The 25,635-nt window shown below is 36.9% G+C and overlaps 1 protein-coding gene across 1 annotated transcript in view; it reads right to left on the reverse strand.

The window, feature by feature from the left end:
* Nucleotides 1-21,019, reverse strand: part of NPAS3 (neuronal PAS domain protein 3) — a 1,122,614-nt gene extending 1,101,595 nt beyond the window's left edge. Inside the window, 1 exon segment of the mRNA XM_074235345.1 lies at nucleotides 20,575-21,019. Coding sequence (XP_074091446.1) covers nucleotides 20,575-20,624 — 50 coding nt within the window. The 5' untranslated portion in view covers nucleotides 20,625-21,019.
* Nucleotides 21,020-25,635: the final 4,616 nt, after the last annotated feature.

Consider the following 25,635-nt stretch of genomic DNA (forward strand, 5'->3'; position numbering starts at 1 on the left):
TCATCTTCAGACTAAGCATCTCTGTTCCTTCAATCAGACTTTATTAGGCACAAACTCAAGGCCCTCTTGTCATAGTGGTTGCTCTGCTTGGAGCGATCTTTGACTTTTGAATATCCTGCTTAAAATGTGATACCCAGAAGTGAACATATCAAATGTGTTTGGACCGTACAAAGTATTTTTACCTACCAAAATGTGACCTCTATTCAAGACTCATCTTCTTTAAAGTCTTCTATGGTCTTTCTGACAGAATTCATTATTCCTTCCTCAGACCTTATATTAGACTTCATATTTCTTGTATTTTTCCCTGGCCTCATTTGGATTTGCTTATTTATGTATGTACTATATTCTTTCCACTTATTTATAAGTTCCATGAAAGGAATCAGGAGTTCTTATTTACCCATGGGCTTTCAGGAGGACAGAGCACAATGTTTGGCATATATTAGGCATATGATAAGGGTCTGCATATTAGATATATAATATGGGTCTACTGAATTCAGTTATCACTTAATTCTGATTAAAAGTAATAATGCACACAGCTATCATTCAAGTAGGGGAGAAGATATAGTAACTACTAATATTTTTGTGCTTATTTACATTTGTCCTAGAGGACTTCTTTATGGGAAATATTAACATGACCATGCAGGATAACTTAACTATACTTCTGGGGCAGGGGAGCAATGGGAAAATGCCATTTCATTTTACATTTTTTTCAATTTTACATGATTGAATTTAGTCATCTTGGTTTAAATCAATTTTAATTATTTTACTGAAGTATAATTTTGCTAAATATAAATTTGATAGAATTCAAAATTAATGGAAATATAATCAGATAGAAATTCAGTCTAATATAATCCTGATTCTCAGTGTTCCACTGTTCTAGACCTTATCTTTTTGGTAGGATCAATTGGAGATGAATAAATTGCAAATGGAACATTTGGTAGCTATGGGTTTTCATGGTTCTACACACTTGATAAAAATAAGAGCTCAAATTTATACAGCACTTTATAATATATAAAGCTTTCTGTCTGGCAGATTATATAAGTATTATTAACTACATTTCAGATAAGAAGTTTATAGGGGTTAAGAGTTTTGACCATGCAACTTGATGAGTGAGAAGTAAACTAAGATTTGAACTCCTAAGAGAAAAGTTTTATACTTTTACAAATAGGATAAACTACAAACCTGATATTAAGCATAGAGGCCTGGTATACACTCTGCAAAGGTTGGAATTGGGAAACATAAACATGGAATATCTGACTGAATCAGAATTTCAGAGTTGTAAAGAACTCCAAAAGTTGTATGGGAACGATAGTCTTCTTTTCAACAATCCTACAAGCAGCTATACAGCTTGAAGTCTTTCACTGAAGTAGAGTCCACTATCTCTTAGAGCAGCCCTTTTCACTTTTAGGCAGTTCTCATTGTTAGGAGGGCAACTAGGTGGCAGAGTGGAGATAGAGTGACATATCTGAATTCAGGAAGATCCATCTTCCTGAATTCAAGTCTGGCCTCAGACACTTAACTAGCTCTGTGACCTTGGACAAATGCTGAACCCTGTGTGTCTCAGTTTCCTCACTTGTACGAGGAAATGACAAATCATTCCAATATATTTCCCTAGAAAACCCCAAATGGGGTCACAAAGAGTTGGGCACAACTGAACAATAACAACATTGTTAGAAAGTTTTCCCTTATATCAAACCTAAGTCTTTCTCTGTGTCATTTTTAGCCATTTTTTCATATAATGTTCTCAGAGGTCAAATATAATTCCTCTTTCATATGGTAACTTTTCAAATACTTAACAATAACTTTAACATACCACCTTCCAAGTCTTCTCTTTTGCACTCTTTAAATAATCTTCAAATACATAGTCTAGGCTAGAGTTCATATATATATATATATATATATATATATATATATATACACACACACACACACACACACACACACACACACACACACACACACACATAATACACTGTAATCTTCCCCAGGTAAAATAAAAATCAACATTTGTATATCTCTGTTCTGGACCCTATGTCTCAATTGTATTCTTGTTTCTAGAATATCACAGAAAATGCTTAAGATTAGCAAAATAATATCAATCTACAGATTTATATCTTAAGATAGCTATAGATAACAGAAAATTAAGTAATTCCTAGAATGTGAAAGACATATTGACTATATTGCATGAGTGGAAGGAGCTGGACCTGTAATGAAACTGGCTAGAGAATGATGGTAAAGCAACATCCTAGATCACAGCAGGGCATGTTGTCCAATAAACCAGACTTGAATTTTTGGAGGGGGTTTCCATAAGATACAAATAAAAGTAAAGATGATGATGATGATGATGATGATGATGAATATTTAAATAGGTTTTTTCATAGAATTTTGGGTTATTAAAAAGCTTTACACATAACACATACTTTGATCAGATGTTTTGAAAATACCAAGTCAATATGGTCTAGAATATAAGTACCTCAACTCAGTGACAACCTGATTTGGATATATGTGATAAGACATAAGTATGCAGGCTGTTATTTGGTGTTTGTTTTGGTTTATTTATATTATCATGGTATGTATATCATAAAGGAACAAAAATTTAAGTGGGAATCCTGGAAGAATGGAAACATGAAACTGTATTAAAAGTGAGAAATACCAATTAATGAAAAGTTATGAATGTTAGATATTGAGAATGAGCCCCATCACCTCTCTGACTTGGTACAGTCATGCCTAATTGTTCACATAGTAAGTCACCAAATCATTTGGGGCCAAATGAAAAACCAAGAAGTTAGTAAGATTGTACCTAAATGCCCTTGTTGAATTCAAGTCACCTAGACAAGACAAAATATATTCTTAAAGGTCTTAAAAGAACGGTTCAATGTGATTGTTACAATCAATGATACCTGAAAGATGTTGAAAAATTCAAGAGGTACCAAAAATTTGGAGAAGGGTAGATACTCTGATTTTTTTTTAAGTGGAAAGGAAAGAAAGAGCAAAGTCTGCAAACTAAAGAAGAGTTTGACTTCAATCCTGGAAGAATTCTTGGATGAATGAATAAAGAGATGATTGATGTCTAGAAAGTGAAGGAATGATTACAAACATGCAGTGTAGTTCACCAGGAATACATCTGAGGGCAGGAACTGTCTTTTACCATTTTTTTGTATCTCTAGGACTTGCCACAATGTCTATCACAAAGTAGGTACTTTATAAATGTTTATTAATTGATCAACCAATAAGTTTTCTGGACAGAATTAATAAATTGGTCAATGAGGAAAATGCAACAGATATAATTTGATCAGATTTAACAAATCTTTTGATAAAATATCAATTCCTATTCTAATGAAAATGATGGAAAGTATGAATTAGCTGATAATACAATTACTTGAAATCAGAAAGGTTTAGATGGACAGACTAGAGAGTTATCAAAGAATAGTTATCAATATAGCAAGAGGTCTCCAATGGAGCTATGCTTGACCTTGTGATGTTTAACATTTTTATCCATCATTTAGACAAAGGCATAAATTATATAATAATTTCTCAATGACTCAAAGCTAAGGGGGGGGCTATCACACTGGATGACAAAGTTATCATCTACAAGTGACTTTGACAGTTTAAAGGCATTGAGTTAAATCTAATTTAACAAAATTCAGCTAGGATAAATGTAGTCTTGTACCAGGATACCAAAAATAAACTTCACAAGAATAATTTGGAGAATTAGCAATTTTATTCACAAATTAATAATTAATAAAAATATCTTAGAGTATTAGAGGTGAAACAGCTTGGTATGAGTCAATAATGAAATGTGGCAGCCAAAAAATAAAACACAAACACACACACACACACAAAGCAAAAACCTAATTCTATCTTAGGCTGCATTGAGAATCATAGCTTTCATGAATAAGAATATAATTGTTCTACTAAAGTCTATAGTTGTTAGACTTCATCTGGATATCCATTCAGGGTTCCGTGACTTAAAATGCATTTGAAAAGTTGTAAAGGAGTTTAAAAAAAAAAGACAAAAGCTAAAAGGTAAAGGATTTTGAGTTCTTGGAAGCAGAAGAAATGATTTAGAGATAAGATGACTCTGAAAAGACTTGATATCTGTCTTCAACCATTTGAAGAGTTATGACGTATAAGACAGACTAGAATTGTTCCATTGTTCCACCCAGTGGAAGAACCAGAAGCAATGGGCAGAGATTGCAAAGGGTCACATTTAGCTTCAGTGTCAGGAAATTTCCTGATAATTAAAACTTTCCAAAAATGCATTTGATTGCCTTGAGAGGTGGTAGAGCCTATCTACTTGAAACAGAGGTTGAAAAATCACTTCCAGGTTTGTTATTTTGGAGATTATGCATATGATTTTAAATATATGTCATGTGGAATTCAACATAATTAGATCTGATGGAACCCACCACTTCAAATCAGGTTGATTCAGGGCTTGTCCATAATATTTCTGTCTTTTGTGTACAGATTCAAACCAGATTCAAAGTCAGGCTTGCTTCTGACTTATATGCTTGCAAACTGTGCTAGATGGGTCCTATAATCTCTTTCAGTTTTCAAATTCTAGGATTCTGGGATTCCAAGGTTTTGTGAGTGGTTCTAATCAATATAAAATTAATCAAGAAGCAGGTTGACACTTGACAGGAAATCTTGGTCCACCATAAAATAGAGAGGAAATACTTAGACTTTAAAGTAGTTCATTTTACTTTGCTCTCAATAAGCAAATGAGCTCCTATCAAATATTTACAGAAGTTGTGTATTATCATTAAAATGATTAGCTGGAACCAGTGAAAGTGCTATACAAGAAAGATAATAATACAGTATGATGGCAAAAATGATCTTCTATTAAATATCCTGCTCCATGTACTCTATTACAAATTTTAGTCAACTTGTACAACTCTCTGACCCCTATTCATATTTTGGACTTTTCCATTTCTGGATTTTAGTTCATGCCATTCCCTATGGCCTGAACAAACTTAGTCTCAAACCCCTGTGCCTTTTGAAGTCCTACCAATATTGATTCCAGGCTTATTATAGATTCCTTTTCACATACTCCGTAGTATAACCAAACTGGCCTTCTTACTGTTCATTCTACAAAATACTTGGTTTTCCATCCAGAATATTTATATAACCCATCCTTCAAGGTGGAAACAGATTTTCTCCTGCCCTCTACTCCTCAGAAGCCTTAGATCCCCTCAAAAATCAGTTCCATTGTCACTTCTTACATGAGAATTGTTAACTTCCAATAGGAAATGACTCCTCTCTAAACATTGTCTTGTATTTATTTTGTTATCTCTTGTGTACTACTTTTCTTAGGTGATAGAATGCAGCCTACTTGAGACAAGAGACAGATTTATCTTTCTCTTTATAATGCCCAGTGTCTGATTTCATTGATAAAGGTGAAAATGAATTACTTCTGCTAAGGTAGGTTCAGCAACTAAGGCATTTAGAGAGTTATCTGTAGCACTTAGAGGTTAAGTGACTTACCCAAAGTCACATAGCTAGTAAGTGTCAGAAGTAATCCTGGTTTTGAGTCTGGTTTTTGTACACAAAAGCCAGAAGAAATATATAGACAAGTCCTAAACCAACTTGATTTGAAGTGGTGGGTTCTATCAGATCTAACTACCTTAGATTCCACAAAATTTATATATATTTAAAATTGCATGCAGAAAATTCACCATAGACCAACAGACTATCTTCCTTAATCTCAAACTACTATTCCATGTTTTGTCTCAGTCTTGTTGACAATTATTCCTCATCTTGATGCCATAAGTAGCTCATATTGCTAATTTTCAGGTATGAACAGAGATATGATGGCTTTGGTGAGAAGTTACTGAATATCAGATAAATGTTTACCATGGAAATCTGATCAGATTTTCAGAAGACTATAGACTTTTAGAAGTCTATATAGAAGACTTTTAGAAGACTACGTATTTACCTTCATTTATATTCTTACAACTATACAGTTGTATTAAAATAGGAATTGTGAAACAATGTCCATATCAAGGGAAGGCTAGGTGGCGCAGTGGATAAAGCACCAGCCCTGGAGTCAGGAGGACCTGGGTTCAAATCCGGTATCAGACACTTAATAATTACCTAGCTGTGTGACCTTGGGCAAGTCATTTAATCCCATTTGCCTTGCAAAAAACCTAAAAAAAAAACAATGTCCATATCAAAGATTAACTATGTAGAATTGAGGAGTCAATTTACCAACTCTTGTTCAGTAGCCTTCCTAGTTATTTTACCTTGTCTTCCTTTAATGCAGAGGAAGAAGGTAAAAGAAGAGGAAAAAAATGTACACCAGAAAAGTATTGCTGTTTATAAATATCTCCCCAACAATTCTAATAAGGATAAATTTCATTTTTTAAAAGAAAGTGACCACCAATCACATATTTCTTTGAATTAACAGATAATCTAATGATACTTGATTCATATTCTCCACATTAAAGTAATGAAGATTTTAATTAGAGTAAAAGGAGAAGGTAGTAGACAAGAGTAAAGTTAAATTGCTCATAACTCTTCTACATGATATAATTTTGCTTCTTTGAATATTACAGTTAAAATGAATTTAATTTTTGCTTTTTGATTTGGAGAAGAAATCTTTAAATCAAATATCTCTGATAGGGATTTAATATCTGGGATATCTAGGTGGTCTGCACAACTTTTAACTCTTCAAGAAAAAAATTAGGTCTTTAGGTCAAAGATAAATGATATTCAACTAATACAAATATATATTAATAAATGATGGAACAAGTATGAAATCTATAGTATTAAATCTAGAAGAGTTGCAGAAAAGTATAAGAGATTTCATAATTATTTCAACAACAATATAAATATATTACTTGTGTGATGACTTTCTTTAAAGATCTTAGGATCAATGATTTAGAGATAGAATGACTTATCTAAGTCATTTCATCTACCCTTCATATTTTGTTTGAGGAACTAAAAGTCCATACAATTAAGTCACTTGTTCAAAGTTACAAATTTAGTATGCAGGACAGTTTGGATTTAAATGAAATTAATTCCTCTATTCCATATTAATTCTCCATTCTCTAAGAAGATCATGATATCAGAGAGGTGATGCCATGCCACTCCATCCTCTTCCCACTCACCAAAATCAATATCTCTTCTAAACCTTGTGTAATGGGAGAGATAAACTATTCACCATCTGATGGTGCCCAGAGGCAGAGCTAACCGGGCTATAGATTGGTGGATAAGTACATCAAGCATACTCTGCAATGACTTTCAAGCAATTATATTCATCATCTGACCCATGATTTTGCATATATTTTTGGTCTCATTCTACTTCTAACATAGGGATTGCTACTGCCTACCATTGCTACTGTAAAGTGCCAGATTATCTATTATTGTTTTATAGCTCAACCTGGAATTTCTGTAATCTTGTTTTGCAGGACACCTAGTTAATCTTCACTCCCTGGCCTCTTTTATTCCTATCCATGTCAGCTCCATTCCTTTCATGTCTCTAACTCACTCTATCCTACTTTTTCTATCTGACTTCTGGAATCCTCATTGTATTGATAACAAATTGCCATTCATAGTAGACTGTATCCTTATCCAGCAAAGAAGAGGTTTTTTGTGTGTTTTGTATTTAAATTTATAGGAACAAACTGTTTTCTTCCAAGAGAAGATTAGTTCCTTGAAGACAGAAATTACAATTGCAGTAAAAGCACCTAACACAGTGTCCAGAACTCAAGTTACTTAATACATGCTTGCTGAATTATAAACAATTTAATAATTTCATACACTAGTCCTAATAACAGCAATTATTTTCCTATTCCATTTTTAAACCACAAACTTTGAACCTTTACAGTGGTAAGAAAAAAGAAAAATTTTTGAAGGTTCTGTGGAAAGAACTATAGTTTGGATAACATCTCATCATGGAAATTTCCCCCAGTACAAATGCTTTAGGAATATGAAATTTTCATATTAGTCCCCTAAACTCTTGTCTTTTCTTCCATCAAATTTGACTTTGTTCACTTCTTACCTACTTTGTGGCATTGGCTCCTGGTTGCAAGACATTTTCAGAATTTCTCAATTGAATTCAACCAGCAAATTTATTTATCTATCACACTGTGAGCAGTTTTTATTTAGTGCTGTGTTGAGTCACATGTATAGTATGTCACTTTAAAATATAACTTAATACTATTATATTATGCTATTGCTTTTGTTTTAAGATCCCTCAGGACATTCCTGAAACAAGTTTCATTTCAATGAGGTTTTCATAAAAGAAAAATAACTAAATGTTCTATCTTTATTGAATAAAATCGGCATGATATTTATCACATTTAATGTAAGAAACCTTAATCTACTTTATACATTTTCATAAATAAAGAATATTTTGTGAATATGTTAAAAATCACTTGGTTAAAGAAAGAAAAACTAATATATCAATAGAATTCTTGGGTCACAAAGCCTAAATCATAGAATCAATCAATCAATATAAACAAGCATTTATTAAGCAATTACTAAGTGCTGGGTGGGAATTAAAAAAGCAGTGAATCAGTCCCTGCCCCTCAAGCAGCTTATAGTTTAATGAGGGAAATGATGTGTGCACATTAGGTTGAGTGAAGATAGTTAAATACATGGACAGTCACAGAGTAACTACCCAAAATAACAGTATCATCATTTTACAGATTACATAACTGAGGCCTTAACCTAGGAAGATACTTGTTTAAGGCTTCTTATAAAACTTTAAAGTGCAATTCCTTGAACAAAAGTTAAACTTTTTTTTTTATTATGCTTATCCTTCTCAAGAAGATCCTGACATCAAGTAGATGATGCTATGACAAGCACATGAATTGGATTTGAATAAGGAGGTTCTGTGCTAAGTCACCAGGCTCACTTTCTCCTCCAGAGCCATCTGGATCAAGTGCCAGATATGTACAAGGACAACTGGAAATGGCTCTGGATATGAAGCAATTAGTTAAATGACTTGCCCAAGGTTACACAGCTAGTAAGTGTCAAGTGTCTGGGGCTAGATTCGAACTCCCATCCTCCTGACTCTTAAGGCCAATGCTCTATCCGCTGTGCCACTTAGCTGCCCCAAAAAGTTGAACTAAACCTTACTGAAAGCTACCTGAAGATGCAATAAGCAGCATGGTTTCTACAATCAATGACTTTCCTATTACTCAATCAACACAAAAATAATAACATCCATTTAGAAATCTGTAATGACTGATCCTAAATTCACCCAATTATGCTACTTATGTAGACTGAAACACTATGTTATTGGGTAAGAAAAGATCTTTAACTTTTCAGAGGTGGAGAATTAAAGTTAAATCTCACCCAACAATCAATGAAAAGGAACATGGTGGGCTTCCTAAACCAAACTGATCACAAGGGTGGCATAATACCAATCAAGAATTATGTTGAATAATTGACAGAAAGAACATTATCAGAAAGGATGAGTGGAAAATACATGGCAAGAAAAGAAGCTGGTCCAGTCATGTAGTCAGAGTGAAAGACAAGTCCTTCTAGTCCTCCATTTAATGTCCAAAGAACTAGTGAGGCCCCGAGAAGTTTGTGTGACCCCCAAGAAGATTTATTGAAGGATATAGATCAGTGAAAGGACATAGATGAGTCATGATCTCTATCATTGAAGGAGTATCCATACAGATTAAATGGTGGAACTATTCAGGTATAAAATGAAAAGAAAAATGAAAACTACTCCTACTTCTTTGCTTACCTTTTGGGAGCCCAAGCATTTTCATGACAAACTGTATATATGTATGTTAGTCCAACTATGACAATGATCTACAACCAACATTTGTTGTAAAATTATTTCAAACTTAAATCCCAGTTGCATTCTGGAAATTCATTTTGAAAATTCTTATTCAGAAATGTTGAAAACTACAAGGAATTTAATTATAGTTAATTAATTAACAGAATTAAATAACAGAAAAGATCCCAAATCAACACACATATTTCCTGAAGTACAGGACCTCTGTATAATAGGGACAGTATTCAATTCTTTTATTTCATATGATGCACAGCTGCACCAATCCTGTCAGGAAACAGGCCACAGGAAATGCTTAACATTCTGAAGAAAAAAATCTCAAGATGTGGGACAGCTCTTTTCCGATGATTGTCCAGCAGATATTTGCATCAAATTTTAAATGATTACTTGAAAGATATTTTTACTCAATCTTTTTTTTTGCAGGTGCAGACCTCTAGCTGCTTTAATAAGGACTCAAAGTTACTTTTTAAAAAATAATTATATTCAATTTCCTCCAGAAACATACATAAAGAAATAATAATTTAGCTTCAAAACTATGGATGAACCCACAATGCAAGATTTTTGGAAAATATGCCTTCAAAACATCCTGTGCTATTTGTGTTGAGAACTCTAACTCTTGCATATATAATTCCATTATACTTTTATAAATCAGGGTTTTGAAAATGCTTTTGAACCATTAATATATTTTCCTGGTTAAAATTCTTTGAGATGTTCTTAACAAGAGTCTTAGATAATGAATTTGGGCAAACTCTGGAACAGTCTTTACAGTATTATCATTCTCATTAATTTTCAGAACTACCCACTGTGTTGAGATGATTGTCATGGGCCTAAGACTTCAATTTGGCTAAATATTTTTGCATATATTTCAACATATAAGTAACTAACAGATGTGTAAATGTTAAGTTCCTTTTGAAGAAATGGTTAAATGTATTTACTATAATCTCATAATTTATTTGCTATACTAAATCTTTTCTTACAATTTCCTTTTTTTTTTTTACTTTTGTTTGTAATGGTCCTAAAGTCTCCAAATCCCTTCAAAGATAACAAATAATATATTCTGAAGTAAAAATTTATGGTTTTAAAAAAAAAACTATCAACAAACACCAAACACTATTCAGTAACAAAATGTTACTCTTCACTAAGGACCATAATTAGCAGGAAGCATACATACTAAATATTTCACCTAAGAAGAATTTTCCATTCATAGTCTTATTTGTATCAATCTGACATCCACCACTCCCCTAAAATGCCTCTAAAAGAGAGTTGTAAATGAAAACAATATAACTTTGAACTAGTTAATGCAGATCATATATGGTATCTTACTTTAGTGGAGTTTATTCTTTTTACTTTCCCCCTTTTTTTTGTGTGTTATCTTTGAAGGCTGCTTCTGTTTCCATTGTTTCGTCTTTTAGCATTCACATATCAGAGCAATAAGTATTTCATTACTGGTTTATCTGTCCAGAGGCTTGAGAAGCAGTAACAATTAACCCTCCCTTCACAGTGATTGATACAGGCTTTGCTTTCAATTTGTTCCACTACACAGATCATGAAATTCTGAATGCAATCATCCTCATTGACCTACACTTTCAAACACACAGCTACAATGAGATGAAAGTAATTATTAAAAGGAACACAGGACTACTGAGAACTGAAACAAAGTCTTTAAAAAATCTTTTAGATGACCTTCTGGTAAAATTGGCAATATTTGATGTGAAGCAAAAATAACAGATAAGGGGCATGATCAGGAAGCATCCAATATAGGTCAATCAATGTGTTATGAGGATTATACTAGGAACAGTACTGATTTAGATGATATGTGAAACCATAAAAAGTTTCAGTCACTCTAGAACCACTCAAAACAAATGGCATTGAACTCTAAGTATTATCATTGCCCTGTCCTAGCTTTAAAAGTATCTTTTAAAAGAAAAACAATGTGCATATTTTAAAAGAATCTTAACTTCCTGCTTTAGATGAAAATAAAAAAAAAAAAATTGGCCGCAACAAGAGACCAAGAATGTAAAAGCAACAGTTAACTACATCAGATGGTTCTATATCTGAGTCCTACTTCTCTCACAATATCTGAAGATTCACTGTAGGAAATGAATATATTTTTCACAAACCCTTGAAAAATAGCTTCCAATAAATATTAATCTCCTGCAATCGATACAGATGAGGAATGGGAAAGGATGGGTAGGAGAATGTGGTGGCTATTGAGCTATATTAAAACAAGGGTTGCAGTAAAAGAAAATCAGAGCAGGAAACTATGCAGCCGCCTCAGGCTCTAATCACAAAACAGTGATGGAGATGAACCAATACTGCATGGATTAGCAATGAATTATTTTGAACTATAATCATATGCCTGCATGAAAGAGAGGTAAAAAACTAGCCATTACTCAAAGGCTGATCTGCAGATCTGAAGAAGGAAAAAAAAGAAAGTAAAGTAAAATGGGGATAAATTTATATGCTAAACTAAGTCAGGAGAATAATGAAAGTCTAAAATGTTGTTACACTTCAAGTAACATTCTATTTAATGTCTTCCCTGTACTATATAATACTAAGTATTTACACAGTACAAACTGTAAAGGGTTTGGACTAGAGCAGGGTTAAATCAGTGAGATTTCCTGTAAATCAGGAGCTGATATTGTTTACCTGACAGCCTCCTTTTCTTTCTTATCCATGCCATAAAATCAGCCCTGGCCAACTTTCAACCCCAAATTGTAATGTATTTTAAAGTATGCAGTTACCAGGGGGAAATGTCATATTAAAAAGGAATTTAAGTTCCTTTGGCCCATCTGAAAAATTCACACCAAATGAACTGTTAGAACTAATTTTGCAAGGCAGAGGGAAAAAAAAATCAAAAGTGCTACTTGCAGAAATTCCAGAGATTCTTATGAACAGACTGTTTAAATGAAGAGCACTTTCATCAGTAGAGGAATCCTCACGTTTCTAATGTCTTGCTGTGCATTCTGCAGGTTATAGTAGCAGCTGGTAGAGGTCATATATCTTTTGTGAGCATCCCAAAAAGGCTCGCTGCCAGACTGTTAAATTATGAATAAGCAATGAACAAAAGAATGCAGATACGGTGGTGACAAGATAATCCAAGCAAATTTATCTATGACAAATTTCACAGGATTAACAAATTACATTTACACAGAACAATAAAAATGTGCAAAAAAAAATGATGAGCCTACTTTTTCCTAACAGCATTAGTAAAACAAAAAAAGGCACCATTCCACTGCACATATTTAAATTTAACTTTATCTAAAATAAGACATTTACAGCATGTTGAAATTATTGTTGTAACATCCTTTCTCATTTTAAGTAAACATCAACAATACTGTATGTATGGTATACAGGCATGTATCTAAATTATAGAAGCCATATGCAAAAGTCACATGGAAACAAGATATGTGTCCTATCTTGAGACAATCACAGGAAACAGTGTTATGCATAAAATATTTCTCCCTTAATCAGTGCAATACATATTAATTATGGGTCCTATTATTTGTTGAATCCTTCAAGTCTTTAAGACCAAACAGATATGTTCTGTAAAATATTCATTCTTGCCATCAAATAAATTCTGGATAATTCTAAAGAACAAATCATGACATCCAGATAGAGATTTTAAAATTTTTAAATATTACTTTAGGAAATGAGATTCACAGAGGTTTCTTTGGTATATTACTATTAAATTTACTATTTTAGAAAGAAATCTCTTCATATGTCATTACTGTTATATCAAGCATATGTGAAGATTTTCTTGTTTAGTAAAAACTTGAATATATGTCATGCGTCTTATGCAGTAAAGCTCCCATCATCCAAAAAAAAAAAATATGAGGTAGTATTCAATAAAAAAGTAGTATACCACTCTCTACTTTTTTTAAAAAAAGTGATGTTTCCTGAGTTTTAATTGGATTTAACCTAGATGTTAAAGTCAGATCACTTTCCTCCTTCATGAAAAGATTGATGATAATTAACTACTCAGATAATGTTTATTTTATGATGATCCAAGGACTTTTAAATTTTGCCACCTCTCTTTTACTCATGCCTCTTACTGACTCCCTTAACACTATACTGGGAATTTTCATGATACAGGTGATGAATAAACCCAGTAAAGTTTTAAAACATAAAAAGTCTGCCCCCTGTCTGATTGGTCAAAAATTTGTAAGTCAAAATTTTGGTCAAAAAGTTAATCAAAAATTTGATACATGACCAAGAAGTCAATCAGAGACAAGGTTTTTGGCACCCAAGATCTCTCAAGGGTCTTGGGGAGGAAAAAGTGTTTATAATTTGTTAACTGGTTTAATTTTTTTTAATGTAATTATAAGTACAGTTGACTAATAGTGCCAACTCCCATGCCCATATTTTAAATTTTTATGCTTAAAATGATGTTCAGAAATGTAAAGTTGTTTCCCCATCTTAAGGTTCTCTATATAATTCCCTCTGATACTTTTTGTGCTTGCCACTGGCAAATTATTCTAACCATAACTTTCAGACAAACCTATGAGCCCCTACATATGGCACTAGTAGCATATACACAGTAGCACCAGTCAAATTGACCACAAAGTAATGGAAATAAGCGTGACCAATGGATTTACTGATTTGAATATGGTTCTGCCACTGTAAATGCAGCTATATAGAAATGACTTGCTGGTCTGGATATGTGCTCCAGACATATGACTCAAAACTACCAAAACAAGAAAATTTATAGTACATGATGTAGCAGTGCCATCTAACCCCCCCCCCAAAAAAATGCCCAGCCTCCTATCTCTGGCTCGACATTAATTCACACTACTATTTTGTAAACTGTTGTTTTCATGAAGCAAAAGAGATATCCTGAATGCCCTCCCAAGACCAATGTATGACAGACCTTATGGTATTAGGAACCTTTGTCTTAGGAGTTCTGTACCTTTCATTCAAAAATCCCTAGCCTGAGAGAGTTGTCAGACTCTGGATGCTACATCAGGGTAACTTTCTACATCTGCACATATTACTGATTTTTTTTTAAAGTGATCCTATCCTCAAACTTTTTCCATTTATTATTATTTTGTTTATAGTTATATGGAATCTTTTCTTCTTAATTCTGTCAAAGCATCTCAAGTCAGTTTTGTTAATAAATATTAACTAAAGTTTTATATGAGTTAATTGACCCACACCTAGATCACATTACTATCGAGATAAATAAAACCAATCTCAGAAATGTAATAATCTTGATTGTCAGGCTTGTGCTCTAATTATTTTATTATAAAGTCATGTAGAAAGAGGGATGTCCATGGGTCTGTGTTATTATTTATATTTTCAATACTAATACAATTTTGCCTTCAAGATAAATATTTTCATGGGATAAAAGAAACACAGCACATACACTAACACCTAGCAGAATACAATGCCCAATAAATTCTGGTGAATGAATGAATGAATGCTAGGTATCTAGATTATAGGCCTTATGTGAAGCAATGAATATTATTCTTGCTCTTCCTACTTTTACAATCAAGACCACAGTTAGAACTTTACCCACAATGAAAAATCTAGTCACACAAAAACTATAAGGAGTGCTTGGTCTTGTCAAGACCATAGGTATTTTAGATGTACAAGCAATCACTTTACTTTTATCAAGCCATATCCTGTTTATGCACTGTACTCTTGCTAATATTATTACAAATTATTCTAAATATGTATGGTTCTATCAAACTTAATAGTCCAAACATCCTATTCACACTAATGGGGCTTGATGCAGTAAAAAATAACATTCAGTTACAGTTGGTTTATTATGGTATCCAATGAAGAAAAAGATTCACCATTATTATGAAAATACAAAATTGGCATTAAATGAAAAGCAAACAGTATATTTTCTTCTAAATTCTAATTATGTTTTATCAAACAAAAAATATAACACTAAAACAATAAATCTGAAATTGCATTATGCAAACTTTTATAACATTTAAATTTAAAGAGTGGACTTATTAAAAAAACTGTTTTATCTTTTTTCCAAAAATAATAAATTTTCCTAAGTTTGAGCCAAATTCAACTTGAAGCAATTAAAGATATGTCTACACAACATCTAAACAAATGGCCTGTCAGCTTTGTCAATGGAACATCAATACAATCAATCAAAGTGGGTTAGTTGCTGTTTCATAGGCACAAAACGACTAAGCTTCCTACATGCTCCACCTTTCTACTGGTTTTCAAGGCTATGCCAAGAGAGTGTAAGGGTCTAGCTGCTCTATTCTCATGGGTGAATTCAGGGGAACTCTGCAGAAAGAAGAGGCTTACAAGAACTTTAGGAAAATAAGAGGAAAATTAAGAGTTGAATAGTTAATCTTTTTATAAAGGACATTGTGGGGAGCCTGGTTATGTAACATATTACAGAGTGAATTTTGAAAAAAAAATTGGACTATTTTCCCTTTCTTCATCTCAAAAAGTAATTGTCTAAAGAATTGGGAAAAAAAAACTTAATTTAAAACAACTATTTGAAGACTCAAAAAAGATTCAGTTTTTCTTTTTGTAAAGAATATAACATGCCTGACAGGAAACAAAATTTCCATAAGACTGGCATTCCTAATGTCCAGTTTCAAGCCAATGTGACTTGAAATCTCCAGTGGATCACAGACTAAAAACTGAGGCAGAGAGAAAGAGTCAAGGGGTTAATGGAAATTCTGACATTCTCTTAAAAATAGCTCCACTACTGGGTGCTACCATTGTGACATTGTGTTAAAATTAATGTAGCACATTGGAGGAGAAACTCAAAATTAATACCCCTAAAATACCAAATTGTACCATTTCTTGGGACATATTTACTGTGCAACATATTTCTCACAGTATTTGTTCCTGAAAGAGACATTAACTTCACATAACTTAGTAAGAAACAAAAAGTTGTATATTAAATAATAAGATTAAAAAGTCACTGAGGAAAAAAATTTTACTTTGGATCCCATTAGGCACTGAAAAAGTCCTTCTATACATTCTGTCTTTATGAAATCCTAATCAAATATAAATTCCAACTAATGTCAATTCTAAAGGTTTTTTTAAATAACAAATCAAAGAGGCTGACATATTTCAAATTTTGTATAGCTCTATGACTAGAAATCCATAAATCAGAAATCAGAAAGGATGTTGTAATGTGGGAGGGTGCTATTTAATAAAGGTCATTATAACTCCTGGCTCTAAAGCCATAAGATCTAATATCCTCTCTGGTAGCTCCATGATATGCTCATGCATTACAGTTCTTGTTGACAGTCTGTTGCCTTGGAAATATTTCATTATTTCAGTTTTTTCCATTTGTAGACCCTTGGCCTTGTGATATGAAGGCCACCCTATTTCATATTTTCGATTATCATTTAGGCAATCTTGTGGAGCTATTTATATAAAAGCAAGTGTTAGACAATGCATATCATCATTTATCACTGCTGTGTTTAAGCTTATGCCGTAGAAATATCCCCCCCCCCCAAATAGGTATGGTATTTTTTTTTTACTTTAAACCAATAGTACTCTGATATGCTTTGCAAACTAGCACAGCCATATCACCTGTATGACACTTCTGTCTCTCTAATTTTCTTGGATATATATCCACATAATGAAAAAAAATCTAGGCTAAGGTTATATGATCTGCAACCTACAGAAGTTTAAAAGAAATTCATGAGCTTAAACTTATAACTTCTTAAATAGTTCTTTCAGGATCTACATAAGTAATATGAAGACTAAAAGAAAATGAAGCTGCATTTGGACTTAACCAAAAGCTATGGTAAGGGAAAAACATTTTAACCCATATTTTGATTCTTTATCAATATATAAGAAAAATTCTTTTGTAGTACATTAATACATTCCAATCATAAATAAAGATAAGTGATTTTAAAGCTAATATTTTTCCTCCACAGGTTTCTGATTATTAGTTTATTTGAACAGTAATAAATGTTAACTAAAACAGCAGTTTTTCTGAAATCACTAATCTGAGGTCACTTTTCATCCACAAAAGAGAACACAACCTAAAATAAGCACTTAAGAAATATTCTTATTTAAACACACTTGTATGCAACAGTTGTCCTGAAAATATTATTAAAGTTTCAAAAAGTTTCAAATAAATATTGAGAGGAGGGTACTTCACTGGGGCAAATAGCTATAAAGTGCTAACATCCTTTTTCAAACCATCTGACATACCATTTCTGGATAAAAAAAATCAAATCAACAAACACATGCAATGTTTATGCTTAAAGTGGTGGGACCCTTTTAAACCCTGATCACAAAGAGAACCCTTAGGGCACACAACTGTTTGGATATAGCAGGCCAAGTTTTGTAGCTATTACAGTTTTAAGAATTTAGTTTACAACTCCTTCCTTCCTTCCTTTCCTTAACTTCACCCTTTCTTTTTCCCCTTTATTACTCCTCCCACTCCCAACAGGGTAAGCCTACTCTGATCCAACCTTTAAAATGACAGCATCAGAGCTGAACAAGAAGATGCTATTAAAGGGCATTAAATTAAATACAGTATATCCTCCTACAACTTCAATCAGAATTTCAGACCAAGTGTTATTTAGTTCAGCTCTCAAGTGGAGCAGAATAACAAATCGCGCACTTTGATTTACCTTCTTCGAATGCCAAATGGAGACAGGTGATAAAGAAAGCACTCATGCACAGGCTATGAAGTTTCCCCTAGAAATTAATTCTATCTTCAAGATTCCTATCTCAGAGAAATTCCCAAAATGGCACACAAATATGCTTCTGCTGGAGAGATTACTGAAGCTGTCCCAGCAAATATACTCACTACTAAACACAACATTAGATTTAAAAAGGAAGGAAGGAAGGAAGGAAGGAAGGAAGGAAGGAAGGAAGGAAGGAAGGAAGGAAGGAAGGAAGGAAGGAAGGAAGATTACAGTCTGCTTTGGGTTTTTTTTTGTTCTCAAAACATTCATTACACTGATGTAATAATGGATTTATGGTTTCTAAATGATAAAAACTTTAGTGTTTCTTATAAAGAAAAATTTCAAACCAAGACATATGAGTTATCTGATGAACAGTGATATTTAAGTAAAATAATTACACAGACCGTGCACACATTGAAATAGGAAATATATGTATACACATACAATCAAAAATGTTTTTGATTAGTCATCAAAGATACATAAGTGGTCAGTTGACTACTTATCTACTTCTGAAGTTATAAACATGTATCGCTATTAAGATTTAAAAAGATTCTCCTATCTTTGACATGAAATGAAAGTTTAAGAATAAAATAATACAATAAAAATTCTTTGAAGTGTTTACAAGTCTCCCTGTTAACTTTTGTTGAAACCGCACATGTTTTTGATGCCACGTGACCAAAAAATAAAAACTGTCCCTTGATCATTAAATTTTACCATTAACCACAGGATTTCTTGGTACTTCCCTCCCATAAGTTCACTTGTAAGGAATCCTGAGGAAAGCAATCACTTTCCTCTTGGTCTGTATGGGACCTTATGTCTGGCTGTATTTCTGTTTTCCCTTGAAATAAAGGGTGGCATCAGATGAGTTTCAAAATAGTTTCTCATTGAAGATTCCCTTCAACACAGGGTGAGATTCACTTTGCTCAACCCTCTCTATTATACTCAATTAATGTCATTAATGGGACCAATTAATAGTAAATGGGATTCCAAACAGAGTAGTCTGGATGGACTGCAGAAAGGAAGACCTCTGGAGAGATCGTTTAGTCCTTCTGAAGTCTAACAACAATATTTACTTGAATACTTGACTATACTTCTAACAGAAACTCCTTTCCTTTTTGGTGCTCTAGTTCAACCAGTTTCACAGAGACAGGCTGAGTCCGTGCCTGGGTATAGAATTCTCAGCAGAAACTTTTGGAAACAGACTCCCCAAACCGTAACTAAAGTGGGGCGGGGGGGGGGGGGGAGCTGATGGGAGGGACTGGAGAAGATTTATGGTCCAACTGTTGCCAGAGGTGTTTTGTGATTTGGTGTTTGGGTTTTGCTTTATTTGTTTTGTTAGGGGAATGATAGGGGGAAGAGGAGAGCAGAGAGTGGGAGTGGCAAGCAGGACCGAGAAACCTACAACTCGGTTTTGTGGTGGCGGTGGTGGTTGTGGCTGTTGTTGGTTTTGAGGGTGCAGTTTTGTCGTGCTAAGCAGAGCAGCTCTCCATCTCCTTCAGCTTGGCCTAGCTGCACTTGAGCGGCACAGCAGAGCCGGCCCCTTAGCAAGACATGACGGGCCTGGTGCAAGCTCTCTCGTTCCCCCGCCCCCCGGCCGTCCTCCTCCTCCTCTCTGCTTCCCTCCTCCCTCACCAGCCCCACTCCCTTCCTAGAGAGCAGCTGCCAAGGGACCCGAGGCGGCGGCCCCGGGGATCCCCCAGGTTCTCCCCCATCCCCTACCGCTGCTCACGCGTAGACCCCCCCCCCTTTCCCCCTTTCTTTTTTTTTCTTCCCTCAGCATGACACTCTATTCGCTGAGCCGGGGAGGTGCGACTGCTAAAGCTACTTGCTGCTGCCGCCGCCGCCGCCGCCGCCGCCGCTGCCTCCTCCTCCTCCTCCTCCTCCTCCTCCTCCTCCTCCTCCTCCTCCGCCTCCTCCTCCTCCTCGGCCGCCGCCGCCGCTCGCTGCACCACTCGCTGCCGCAGCCTCGGTAGACGGGGGTGGGGGGCAGCCCCGGCTCACCGGCCCCAGGAGCTAGCGGGTTATCCGCAAGCTTGGAGACATCCTCCCGGGAGCTCCCGGCCCGGGGAGGGGAGCTGCCGGCGGCGGCGGCGGCGGCGGCGGCGGAGGAGGAGGAGGAGGGCCGCCCCGCGGCGGCGGCAGCCCCGGCGGCAGCAGCAGGTTCAATAAACAGAAAAGTGTTACCGTTCTCGTCTGGAAGGATCCTGCTGAAAGCTTGGCTTGGTGGGCGCCATCTTCCTGATTTTTTTTTCTCTCTGACTTTTTTTCCTCTCTCTTCCCCCCCTCCTGATTTGGGGGGTGTGTGTGTGTGTGACGGAGGGGGTATGTGTGTGAGTGTGCGCGCGTGTCTGTGTGAGTGTGTGTGCGTGCGTGTGTCTCAGTAGCAGCAGAGGCGACGGCAGCGATGGTGGTGAGACAGGAAGGCTACGGAAAAGTAGTGAGGCCAGAGCATTGCGGGCGGCCCGAGGTGTCCTCGCGTGGCAAGTGCCCCCCGGCACAGGTTGCTGCCTCCTGGCTTAGCGCCGCCGCCGTCCATGCGCCGCAGAGCGCGGAGAAGCCGGGCAGCTCCGGCTCCCGAGACATGCCCAGCGCAGAGATAGGCGACCGGCGGCGGCGGCGGCGGCGGCGGCGGCAGCGGCAGCGGTAGCGGCGGCGGCGGCGGCGGTGGTGGTGGAAGAGGAGGAGGCGGAGGAGGAGGAGGAGGAGGAGGAGGAGGAGGAGGAGGAGGAGGAGGAGGAGGAGGAGGAGGAAGAGGAGGAGGCAGGAGGCAGCGGCGGCGGCGGCGGCGGCGGCGGCGGGGGGAGGCAGGCGCGCGGCACCCGCGGGCAGCCTGGCCCTGGACATCGCCCCCTCACACTCACACACAGACAAACGCACACACACACCCTGGGTTTGGCAGCAGGTGTGACACACACGCCACCGGCGGGGTGCAGCTGGGGCCTAGGCCGGACGCGGGGGTGGGGGCTGGGGGGAGGCGTGGGGGAAGGGGTGGAGAGGACAGTCGGGGGTTTTCTGGCTTGACCGCTGTGAAAGTATTTCTGGGCATTTTCCAGCTGCTTTCCCCCCAGCAATGCTGACTCTCTGCTCTCTTTTTCTCTCTCACGTGTTAGGGGACCGGGAAGCTCCGCTGCCGGCGCAACAACGCCACTCAGTTGCAGTTTCACACACTTCCCTTCTCTGGAGTGTCAGATCCAGGGAGGAGGGGGAGAGAGAGAGGAGAGAGAGGAGAGAGAGAGAGAGAGAGAGAGAGAGAGAGAGAGAGAGAGAGAGAGAGAGAGAGAGAGAGACTCAAAGGCAACAACAGAGAAAGAAAGGAGATAGGAGACACATGCTCCAAGTATGCATGAGAAGGCAAGGAAAACAAATGTATGCTTGTGTACATCTAAGCATTGTAGACTTGGAGAAAATCATCTTATGTCCAGTCTCTGTTCTGATACTTTTGTATATACTTTGCAATCACACTTTGCAAGAATGTGCTCGGACAGGATAAGTGAATGTCATGTCCCAAAGCCCATGTGTTCTTCTGCATTGTATACATATACATACGTACATAGCCTGGAAGGGCAAACTTGCGTTGGTGAAATTCAGAGTACATTTGAGCCACCTGGGACGCAAACATCCCTGTGAACTGAGGGGAAGAAGGAATTGCGACACTGCGCTCACAGCTTTTTGCACAGAGGGTGCAGCTGTCATTTGGCACCACACACACCAAATGAGGTTTGAGTAACACACCCCCTTTAGGGAAAGAGGGCTGAGAGGGAGAGAGAAAAAAAGAATCTGAAATTCTCTTCCCTTTCCTAGGATTTTTAAGACTTTATTTTAAATCTAAGAGGGAGTTACTTAGTTAAACTCTTGGGCTTGGGGGATGAGAGATTTCACTAGGGTGAAAGTTTTATTTGGAGATATTTCAATTCCAAGACTTGCAAGTTTTTCTTCAAAGGGAAATCTACAGGTAGGATAAGATGGAAGTAACTTTGTAACAGAAAGAAAAGAGACTATAGGGTTGGCAGAACATTACAGTTAATGGGCCAGCAGGGAGGTTAAAAAAAAAGTTGGCAATTAACAAAGTTTGGCAGTAGGACCAGTGGTACATTGGCCCTACAAAAGAAGCTTTTCTCACCAAAGATGACAATGCAGGGAGAGGCATCTGCTTACTTGAATAAAAAACCCAAGTAATTCTGGGCTCTGTAAATCCTAAAATGAAAAAAGTTTCCTCCTCCCTCCCATCTCCAAAATTATGATCTCTCAATACTCAAATCTTAGTTAAATTAAAATGCCCATGTCACATGAATTTAGGTACCCATAAGCTTCCCCCACACACCAAAAGACTAACATAAAAATCCTGTGAGACCCTGTTCATGAAGTAGGGCACATCTCTGGATTCTATAACTCAAACCTTTGCTTGTTAGCATTCCAGAAGAAGTAACGGAAAATGGTAGAGGTGTTTTTCCCCATTTACACACAAAAACATATTGTTGAATTTAATTGCTTCACTGAAACGCTAATTCCCTTCCTTGCATTAAATAAAACTGAAAAGTAACAGGTGTCATCCCTGTTTGGTCAGAAATAAAAGGAAGGTAACAAAGGCAGCTACAGATTTCAAAGCTATAGTGGTTTTCCCCAGTAATAATGTAATGCTCCTCCCAAAAGGCTAATAGTTAAAAGTTAAGTATATTCTGAAGGAGTATTTAGTGGTGTGTGTGTGTGTGTGTGTGTGTGTGTGTGTGTGTGTGTGAAAAATCTTAATCTATAAAGTGGAAATGGAATTTATGAGCTTGATGGATCATTTTTCTTGTCACAATTCGAAGCATGTAAGATGTCTAGTCTTTTCCAGGGGTTCTAATCAACAACTCAAATGCACCTCAACAGGTGGAGGGGCACTGGCTAGGTCTATAATTTAACCCAGAATTTTAGTCTTGCATGACTATATTCTGTACTGATTTTGAAAGCAAATGACAACACCAAACTATTGAATTCAAACTAAAGCATTGAAAATGCACTTGCTGCCCAGTTGATACATTACTTTGAGCTTAAGCTCTCCAGAGACTCTTTTCATTTGTCTAAAAGCCAATCTGACATTTCTGACCCTTGACTTCCCCACTTCACAGACCAAACTATTGTGACTGTTGCCTGTACTTCCTAGTTAAAGTGACCGCCAGTTCCTATTGTCATTTAAATGTTTTATATGTGACAAAAAAAATCATACAGGGACCATGAAAAGGAAAACCCCTAACCCAACTCTTTTCTGGTCCTTTATATTTGAAAGGCTCCCAGATCTTTTGTATTAAATGTTCGGATGTTCGCTGGAGTGAAACAAGACTGAAAACAAAATTTCAATCCAAAGTCTCTTTGGCTAGGAAAAGTACCCAAGAATCCTTTTTTGAGTTATTTCCAAGAATGTCTTTTTGAACTTATTTTGCAATAAGCAAAGTATATACAAAAGTCTCTTGCAGGATACTTGATATAGTGGACATCAACTTGGAAAATACTCAATTGCCCTTTGCCTCCCCCAACTTGATCTAGTCCATTCACTACTACTGGGTAGGAAATAGAGAATAAAGGAGGATGAAAGATTGTCTTTACTTTTTTGCTTCAAATTCTGTTAGTTCAAGTAACAAGTTCCCACCCATGAAGTTTAAAGTATAATATACTAAAAAGAAAAGAGAACTGTTCTTTGATTTATGTGGTATGTATGCTTTTAAAGTTACATGCTATTGGATTTTTTTGTCCAATATCTATGTAATTGTGGGAATACAAATATTTAATTTAACTTTTTCCCCTTCTTTCATCACAAGGACACAAAACAGCACTCTCCCATCCCCATGGAATGTTTAAATTACATTCTAGATTATTAGTTTTCTCAGCTGCACTTTTGTGGATTACATTTTCGTTTAAAGCCTTGGATCACCTAAATTCTTTTTAAGGAAAACTTTAGTGTTCTGGGCCAGTTGAATTTTTCCCCCCTTTCTTTCTAAGGTGAACTGAATGTTAAATGATTTTGAGCTGTGTTTGTGGCAAAAATCTATAACGGTTTAAGGCAAAATCAAACCAAGGATGGCTTTGAACTGCATTTTCACTTACTACTTATTCTAACTTGGGAAGATTTGCTTCCTAACTCCCTGTCTCTGCATCTTACACATTTGCATTATAATGCGTTTAAGATGAATACTTCACAGTGCAGAGTAGACTCGGATTTCATGCTGTATTTCCCCGTAGTAACAGGTGACATGATAACACTATTATGTAGAATTGCAAGTCGGCAGCTACACGTGAAAATCGTTCCTATTCTGTTTGAAAACAAATTATCAATCAGTCTACCGTGATCAATTATACCCCTGGCTGCCACTTAGAGCGGGATCTGTCCCAGGCATTGACATTGAGAAATTCCGCTGGAAGGGAATGGGATCCCAAACTTTGCCAAGCACCTGGAACCAGATCTAGTACTTAACTGAGAGAGGCGACTACTTTCCAGGGGGAAAAGAGAACTAAGAGGTCTGGTGGCAAAAGAGTAGTATTATGTGGACCATTTTACTTCCATACGATACACTGGAGGGCTTTTTTTATTTGAATTCTCCCCATACACACCCATTTTCTTATATTAAGAAAATATCTATATAGAGGAGCACGTTGATGTATGTAAATATGCATTTATGTTAAAGCAAACAAAACAGAAACAATTGGATATTAGAGTCGTCGCCCACCCTCCTACTCCCCAACCTTGAAAAAATAAAACCCAATCCCTCTTGTCCTGACTACTCACCGCTGTTGGTAGGAAGTGATGCCCTGGACGTTTTGCGGGTTGCCGTTGGCTGCGGTGGTTGCTCTTCCCATGCCTGCCCCGGCCGGCACCCCAGCAGCTGCCCCGCCGGCTGCTGCGGCCGTCACCTGCACGCTGAAATCCGGGAAGATTCTGATCATCCCCGCGGCTTCAGCACCCGGGCGCGGCGAGTCTGGGCGAAAGCTGACAGCGACTCTCCCTCCGGCGGCGGCGGCGGCAGCAGCAGCAGCAGCAGCGGCAGCAGCAGCAGCGGAGCCAGGCACCAGCCTGCAATCCCATTAGTGAGCGCCGGCCACTGTGAGCGACTAGAGGGAGAGAGGCGCTTTGATCTGAGCTAGTAGGGTGGAGGGTGCTGGGAGAAGGAGGTTAGGGATGGGGGGGACGGGAGGGGATCCTAGAGACTTGCAAACAGGGAAACGTGTCAGGATGTTTTTTTTTTCTTTGCGGGGTGGGGGGGGGGGGAGGAG

This window comes from Macrotis lagotis, chromosome 4 (assembly GCF_037893015.1).
Source record: "Macrotis lagotis isolate mMagLag1 chromosome 4, bilby.v1.9.chrom.fasta, whole genome shotgun sequence".
Classification (NCBI taxonomy): domain Eukaryota; kingdom Metazoa; phylum Chordata; class Mammalia; order Peramelemorphia; family Peramelidae; genus Macrotis; species Macrotis lagotis.